Source organism: Chrysochloris asiatica, unplaced genomic scaffold (assembly GCF_000296735.1).
Source record: "Chrysochloris asiatica unplaced genomic scaffold, ChrAsi1.0 scaffold00030, whole genome shotgun sequence".
Taxonomy (NCBI): domain Eukaryota; kingdom Metazoa; phylum Chordata; class Mammalia; order Afrosoricida; family Chrysochloridae; genus Chrysochloris; species Chrysochloris asiatica.
In genome coordinates this window covers 1718245-1727327 of record NW_006408548.1, presented here as the reverse complement: position 1 = coordinate 1727327, position 9083 = coordinate 1718245, and the positions used below count along the sequence as shown (strand labels likewise).

Genomic DNA, 9083 nt, shown 5'->3' with positions numbered 1-9083 from the left:
AGTGTTTCGTTCTGCTGTGCATAAAGTCGCTATGAGTCGGTACTGACTTGATGGCACCTAACAACAACAACAATAAACATTGTTTTACTAAATTCATGAAATCATGGTAGTTAAATCAAATTAGCAACAAACAGGTGCTTTTTAGATAAATGTTGGGCAGAGCATGGGAGATAAATACTGGGAAATAACATGTAAATTTTTCAATTTTATTAGATTGAGTAGCTCAACTCTTCTCTTGTAGTTCATTTTTAAAATGGAGTTATAAGAGAATGTGATTCTTCAAGACAACATATGAATTGCAGTTTCTCAGATAATCCATGGCATTCTTCAGCTCATGAATAATTGAGCCACCAAGTATAAATAAGATTATCTCCAGTCCAGAGTTCAACAAGAAGTTACGTTGGGAAGTATGTTCAACACATCTCAGTGGACTTGTACTAAATTTTTTGTATAAATAATTTTATGTTACAAGAATATCAGAATATAATCTTAGTGCCTCAGTGTCCAAGAACTGTACAGCCAGGCACTGATATAAACAGGTATAAAAGTAAAATCTCAAAAAAAAACTTACATCATAAGCACTTGTCAATTTTTCCCCCCCAGATAAAGCAAGAGAATCAGCTAGAAAAGAAAATCTGAGTTACAGGGGAGTCTCTTAGAATAATGAACTTTAGACAGGGTGATAATCTGTTGTACTTTTATTAGTCATATTGTAGCCTTTTAATAAATTGACAAATTAGGACCATTTGCCAGAAATGAATATTGCCCATTTCCCAGAAATACTGAACAATACTAAGTTGTCTATCTTGAACATGGAATATGTTACTCCTTGGTCCTTTCTTTAGGCCAGAACCCCTATGAGGTTGTCTTGGACACATGAAGATTGTCCTCATTAAGATTTTGTGCTAGGATAATGAAATAAGTTTGTGTTTTGGTCAGTTTTTGTTAGTTTATTTTGTTGTACAAATTTTACAGGCTATGGGTATCAGACAAAAGCTGAACTACACTCCTTACAAAGTCACAATTATTAGCAAGATATATATACACATTAGTAGTATACTTCAAACTAATATCCAACATTATTGAAGAAATTTTAGACAAAATCTCAAAGCACATCAGTTTTGTGGTTGGTGTTTTATATTGTCTATAGATCTGTGTTTTTTGTTGGTTCTCAGTTCTGTGGTTTTATATCTTATATTCTGTTTGGGACTTGTGGTGTACAAGCACTGGACTGCCAACTACAGGTTGGCAGTTCAAACCCACCAGCTGCTCCTTGGAAACACTATACAGGGTTGCTATGAGTTGGAATCAACTCAATGACACCAACAACATTCTGTTTGGCTGTGATATCTAATACAATCAGTTGATCCATGGTTGAGCCCATTGTCATATCTATTTTGTTATTCATAACCCTGTGCACAACAGCATGAAACACTGCTTGGTCCTGCATCAGCCTCACAATTGTTGCTACACTTGAGCCCACTGCTGCGGCCACTGTGTCAATACATCTCGTTGGGGGTCTTCCTCTTTTTCTCTGACCCACCACTTTACCAAACATGATATCCTTTTCCAGGGACTGGTCCCTCCTGACAATATGTTTTAAGTAAGAAATACAAAGTATGGCCATCCTGGTTTCTAAGGAGCATTCTGGCTGTACCTTTTCCAACACAGATTGGTTTGTTCTTTTGGCAGTTCATGGTACTTTAAATATTCTCTTCCAACAGCATAACTCAAATGCATCAAGTCTTATATGGTCCTCCTTATTCACTGTCCAACTTTCACATTAATATGAGTTTATCTCAAATACCATGGCATAGATAAGGTACACCTTAGTCCGCAAACTGACATCTTTGCTTTTCAATACTAAAGGCTGCCAGTATTCCTTGGCTCCTGGCCTCACATCATCCCAACCTCTGCTTTTGTTATCACATCGTCTTCTCTCACTCATGGCTCTGCTACCTCGTCTTTATAAAGATCCTTGTGATTTTATGGGGCCCACCCCAATAATCCAGAATCTCATCTCAAATTTCTTAAATTTTATCACATTTGCCAAATCCCTTTTGCCATCTAACGTAACATGTTTACCAGTTTCAAGTACTAAGATGTAGGCATTTTGGGGAAGCAATTGACCTTTCTTTATGTCTTTGCTCAGTTTCAGACAAGCCTTCAACGTGTAAAAGTCCATCCCATCCCTGCAGTTTTTATCCTCTTTCCCTGATCTTTGCCTTAGTCATCACCAACTATCTAATGTATGCTATATTTTTCTTGTCTGTCTCTGTGACTAGACCTTAAGCTCCATGAGGGAAGAGGTTTTTGCTCTCTCCCCCCTCCCCCCCGAGATATTTCTAGTTCCTACATGCCTGACATTTGGAAAGCTGTTCAAATAGCTGTTGAATAAATTGTTCTGTTTTGTAATGGAACTACATTATTTCTTTTTCTAGTATATTCTTTAAAGTGTTCAAGAGTAAAGACGCCACTTTGAAGGTGTGCCTGACCCAAGCCATGATATTTTCAATAGCCTCATATGCATGTACAATGTAGACAACGATTAAGGAAGACGATAGAAGAATTGATGCATTTGAGTTACAGTGGTAGAGAAGAATATTAAAAGTACTGCCAGAAGAACAAATAAATATGTATTGAAAGAAGTGCAGGCAGAATGCTCTTTGGAGGCAAGGATGGTTAGTATCTATGTACTGTGGCAGCTATGAATTGTCTTCACCAGAATTTTACTTGCATATGGCATTAATGATATTCAGTGATTTCCGCATTCCGTTGGATCACCTCTCTGAAATGGGCTCAAATATGGATCGCTTCTACTCAGTTGACCAGGTAACTGTCTTCCAAATTTCTTGGTATAGATGAGTAAGCACCTTTGGTGCTTCACTGGTTTGTTGAGAGATTTCAGTTTGTAGGAATTTCAGGTAGGGATTCTGTTTCATTATTTTGTATGTGAATATCCAACTGTCTCAGCACCATTTACTGAAAAGACTATTCTTTTCTCCATTGAATTATATTGGCACCTTTGTAGAAAATCCATTGCTTAGAATTATAAGGATATATTTATAGATTCTCAATCTGATTCCATTGATCTAGATGTCCATTCTCAAGCCCAAATCACACTGTTTTGATTACTGTAGCCTTGTAGTATATTTTGAAGTTGGGAAATTGAGTCTTCCAACTTTGTTCCTTTTCAAGATTGTTTTAGCTACTCTAGGTCCCTTAAATTTGCATATGAATTTCAGAATCAACTTCTAATTTTACAAAGAAACCAGCTGAAATTTTGATAGGTGTTATGTTGAATCTGTAGATCAATCAGAGGACTCTTGTTGTCTTAACAATATGAAGATTTCTGATCCAAGAAAACAGATACATTTCCACTTATCTGTCGTCTTTATATTCTTTCAATAATGTTTTATAGTTTTCAGTGTACTTTTTGCTAAATGTATTTGATGCTATTATAAATATAATTTTTCTTAATATCATTTTTGTGTTGTTCATTGTTAGTGTGCAGAAATACAATTAATTTTTGTCTATTGACTTTATATTTTACAACCTTGCTAACTCAAGTATTAGTTTATTAGCTTTAAAAAGTTTTCTATGTAATCCTTAGCATTTTCTCCATATAAGATCATGTCATCTGCAAATTAAGTTTTTCTTCTTCCTTCACAAACTGGGTTCATTTTATTTCTTTTTCTTGGCCAGATATTTCTTAAGCTTAAACATTAACCTACCTGCACCACATGGTTTCAAAAGCTAATTGCCTGCTCCTAGGGCAATCAACAACTTGGTACCCAAAGATGTTAGGATTATCCACTCAAAGACAAATGTAGTCTGAGGTCAGGAAGATGTTAGTATGACCCTCCTCATTTGTGGTCCCATAACCACTCCCTACCCCAAGCTCACAGCATGGTATTCTCAACCCAATTGCTCACAATCCTAAATTTACCACCCTTTGCAAGTTCCCAGAATAAAGGATTTGAAAGACACTGGAGTGAAATAACAGGTCCAGGTAAAAAACAGCCCACCCACCAGCCAAGGACAACAGTGAGGTCAGGCTCGCAGACATACTTGTAGAAGTCCAGGGGCTTGTCAGAGACCACTTTCCCATTCCATGGCAGAACGCTCCCCATCACTCTCCACTCAAGGTGTGGAGAGACACAAACTGCTGGGTACCTTGTACAAATGTACACCTAGCCACTGAGGGCAAATCATCCATTTCAACACAATTGAGCCTCAGGGGGCAGTTCTGACCCTGGTAGGGTCACACCACGGATGGCTGGGAGCAGCTCCTCTGGCTGGAGCTATGGCGGCTCAGGACAAAGGTGGATGAGTTGCTCTTTTTGCTGACGCTTGTCTCTCTGGCCCGGCTGCCCTTCATGTAGCTGGAGGAGCAGCAGAGGAAGCGCTGCATGAGTTCATGGAAGAGGTGGCCCGTGAAGAGCATGTAGATCCACGGGTTGCAGCAGCTGTTGAGGCTGGCCAGGAGCATGGCAATGATGAAGGCTGAGGCTAGAGGGCATAGGTGAAAGGAGGAAACAGACCAGGGCAGCATTACTGCAGTGTTCCTGAGGTAGCAACAGTCCCAAATCTATCTGACTTAACCAACACTTCCAAAGCATCCCAAGTTCTAAGTTACAGAATGAAGTATGAGCACGGCAACATTGATCTTCTTTCCATATCCTTGCTATGGAAATGCTGTTCACCTCCCCCTCAAGCTTTCCTAGGATCACTGAGACCCAGAACTCTCACTGTCCTTTCATCCATCAAATGCTTTGTTGTTGTTAAGTACCATCAATTTGGTTCTGACTCATAGTGACCCTGTACAGGGTTTCCAAGGAGTGGCTGGTAGCTTTGAGCTGCTAATCTTGTGGCTCAAAATGATCATGCTGTCCAGGGCTTATCCTACAGTGCCTCCATGAACACCTGCCTCCTTTTTCATAAAACTAAAACCAGATGCTGCCCAGCTACCATTACTGAACAGACTGATCAAAGATTCTATGGAAAAATCCTGATCAAAAGGGAGAAATTACAGAACAGAATATCAAAGTATCATTGAATCCAGACTTTCTGGATTGTTAGAGGCTGGCTGAAACCCAAGCACTATTGCCCTGAGACAATCTTTAAATCATCAACCAGAAATACTCTTGAAGTCTTCTTAAAACTGAACAACATGTAGCTTTGGTAGTAAAGCTGTTTGCCTTGCACTTTGTGTTCTTTGAAAGATCTGTATAGGATCAAAGTGACAACAGCAACTTAAAAGGGTAGATATATACCTTAGAGAGCATTAGGGGGCAAAACAACTCAGAAAAGGTGGGTGAGAACGGTGTACAATTCCAAGAGGTAATCACTGAATTGTACATGCAGAAACTTGAATTGGTGTAATCTGCTGTGTATGTTATCAACAAAAACAAAAATTTAATATAAATTATATTAATTAAAAATGTACCTACTATGTTCTTCCTGCAGTGGGATCTAAATTCATCACAGACACCTGTTCACTCACCAGCCACTCAGCAAGTCTCAGGAGACTACTACTCCCAGGGTGTAGACCCAGTCAGAACTAGTTTGCATTCTTGGCCCACAAATGAACTCTCCCAGCTTCTGTTTCGTAACCTTTACATGGGGATGACAGCACCCTTAATCCTCAGAGATACGCTGTATGGAGAAAAGAGTGTGTGGTACAGAGTAGGAGCCCCCAGGCTGTGCTTACAGTTCATGTGCTCAGCTGCTAGCCAAAGGGTGGAAGTGCCAGTCTACCCAAAGGCACCTTGGAAGAAAGGTCTGGTGATCTATGTCTGAAAACTCAGCCACTGAAAACCCATTGGAACTGATACATTTGGGTTGTCATGAGTTGGAATTGACATGATAGCAATTAGTTTGGGATATTTAGTAAGTGCCCAACAAACAGTCATTGCTCTCACCACCATGTGCTGTGTACCAGGCTGTGTAGAAAGGACACAAAAACAAACACTGTGAGCAAGGTGACCATGATGTGGACATGGTATGGCTTGATAAGCACTTTGAGAAAGATTTGTGGACAGCCTCCCAGGACCAGGACATTTGATTTCTAAAGGATGGCTACCAGTTTTCTATGCAGCAAAGGAGAGGGAGGGTGATCTGGATGAAGGAATGGTACAGGCAAAGGCATGGTGGGAACAAAGAGTACAGGCCACCCAAGATTACAAAAGAATTTTGTTCCTAAATTTATCTTTAAATTGAATTTGTACATTAAGTCAGAACAGGCAAGGTTTGTACCTAATGTCAGCCAAATGTTTGTCTTAGTATATAGTGTAGCTTTCTAGGCATAAAATAAAAAGAAATACTTCCAAATACACTAAAACATGGTTAACATAATAATACAGTAACAATAATAGTAATAATATTACATGTTGATGCACATTGCAAAGTAGCATCCATTCATTATTGTGCATCATTGTGTATACCTTGAAATTTTAATATAATAAAGTTTGTGGGGTTGGTTTATAACTACATAATCCAGACATCTGTAACCTGGGAACTACCAGCAAGTAGCTCCATAACTCGTAAACTGTAAATCATTTCAATGAAGACACCCTACTAACACAGCTTCAGGATGACAGCCAGACTTTTATGGGGAAATTGCAGACACTAAAATTAAGTAAAGCATTATATTAGAAGCTATTATATGGAGAATTCACTTTATTTCAGGCAAAATTAATCATTCAAACCATTAACCCAAGATCAATTGTTGTTGTTGTTAAGTGCCATTGAGGCCATTCTAACTCACAGTGACCCAGTAGAGGGTTTCCAAGGAGCGGCTGGTGAGATTGAACCACCAATCTTGTGATTCAAACTTACCTTTCAGTCCAGTGCTTTACTCCATAGTGCTATACACCAAGATCAGTTAGTGAATTGTACATTCACTTAAAGATTAATTGAAAATAAACTTCAAAACATAACTTGTCACAAATGTAAATTTTTAAGGGGGTAAAAATTCCTAATCCTGAAGTTAGGTACTTTCCAGCAGAGGGAGGAAAGCTGGATTATATCAGTGGTCTTGTTGTTTTGGTTCTTAAGTGCCATCAAGTCCGCTCTGACCCATAGCAACCCTGTGTAGGGTTTCTGAAGATTAGCTGGTGAGCTTGAACCACCAATTTTGCAATTCAGATGGCTTTGAAGTCTGGTGCATTAACCCACAGCGCCACACCAGGAATCCTCAACGGTTTTAAATCTGGTAAACTTCAGACACTGCTGGCATGCCCCTCCTACAGACAACAGTGAACAGCATCTCTAGGACCCTCTAAACAACCTGACCAAGAATGGCTCCTATGCATGAAGGAAACTGCAAGAATGCTAGAAAATCCACTAAGCTTATATCTTTTATGCGAAAACGTTTTCTAAAACAAGTCCAGAATTCAAGGTCTAAATCCAGGGAAATCACTAAATCTCTGGGGACGTTACGATTACACAATCTAGACAACGCCCCAAATCAATTTAAATCTGGTCTACAAGCATCAATGATAGAAGAAGGCTGTTGTTTGTGTATTTAACTGACTGGTTCTCCAAGAGGGAGGGTTCCAGAGAACTTATTAGAAATGCATATTCTCAGATTTCACTCCAGAACTACTAGTTCAGACACTGGGGGATGACGCTTAATAATCTGTTTTAACAAACCCTCAAAGTGAGTCTGATGCACACTCAAGTTTGAGAACAACTGGTCTCATTAATGGATGCACTTGTTGGAACAAAAACACACTACAGAATGCAAATAAATCACAAAAATTCTTGCCAAAGAGAACTTTTAGTTAGCAAAGGAAAGGAATCTAATTCCTAAGACTAAAGTTACATAGAATAGATTTTTTAAAGAAGAGGAAGAAATAAACCCAATATGGATTTCCTTGCTTTCTACAAAGGAGAATAAAGAATGAAAAAAAAAAAAAAAGATTTAATTTGAATGCATAAGAAGATAAATTTAACTTTTGGAATGATGGGTAAATATTTCACCAAAAGAAGAAAAAAACCCCACTAAGCATCAGAAATAAACTAAAAATAGAATGTCTTCAATATCATAATCAAAACTACAAAATAAAGGAGGCAAAATTAACATATAAAAGTTAAAAAAAAACACCAAAAAACAGCATAGAGGAGTAAATAGTAAAATATTAGCCACAAAAGGGAAGTTATGAAATAGGATAGCAGGACATATACAGTAAAATGAAGGTTTTATGGTTCCTCAAAATTCTGAACACAGAAATGCCATATGGTCTAGCAACTCCACTCGTACCATAGGCTTACACCCACAACATATAAAAGCAGGGATTTAAACAGACACATTTACATCTGCATTCATTGCAAGACTGATCACAACAAGCAAAGGGTGAAAACAACCGAAGTGTTCATCAACAGATGAAAGGATCAACAGATTGTAGTAGATACATGTAATAGAATATTATTCAGCTATAAAGAGAAATTCAGCTATATGATACATGTTTCAGGATGGATAAACCTTGAAAACATTATGATGAGTGAAATAAGTCAGACACAAAGGACATATATTGTATGGTCCCACTTACATAAAATACCTAGAATAGGCAAATAAATCGATATAAAAGTTTATTAGTGGTTCCCAGAGGTGGGATGGATTAGAGAATGAGTTACTGCTTCACAGGTACAGAATTTCCATTTTGGGTGATGACAAAGTTTTGGAAATAGTAGTGGTGGTTGGACAACATGGTAAATGTAATTTATGATACTAAACTGAACACCTAAAATGGCTTAAATGTTCAATGTTTTGCCCATAGAATCCTTTAATAATGCAACTCGAGGCTTGGATATTTTTCTTCAGTTCTTTCAGCTTGAGAAGTGCTGAGCATGTTCTTCCCTTTTGTTTTTCTAACTCCAGGTCATTGCACATCTAATTAGACAACTTCATCTTTTGGAGTTGTCCTTTGAATTTTCTGTTTAGATCTTTTAATTCATCGTTTCTTCCTTTTGCCTCAGCTACTCTATGATTCTCTGTCAATGTATGATTGTAGCCATTTCTGTATTACCTTGAGCAAAACTTTACTCGCTTGAGATATCAAAGAGATTGTCCAATGATT

General features: G+C 38.1%; 1 protein-coding gene across 1 annotated transcript in view; it reads right to left on the bottom strand.

The window, feature by feature from the left end:
* Positions 1-4264: 4264 nt before the first annotated feature.
* The window catches only part of LOC102842443 (oxytocin receptor-like), a 35242-nt gene continuing 30423 nt past the window's right edge, over positions 4265-9083 (bottom strand). The window contains exon 2 of the mRNA XM_006851575.1: positions 4265-4512. Coding sequence (XP_006851637.1) covers positions 4265-4512 — 248 coding nt within the window. The remainder of the gene's footprint in view (positions 4513-9083) is intronic.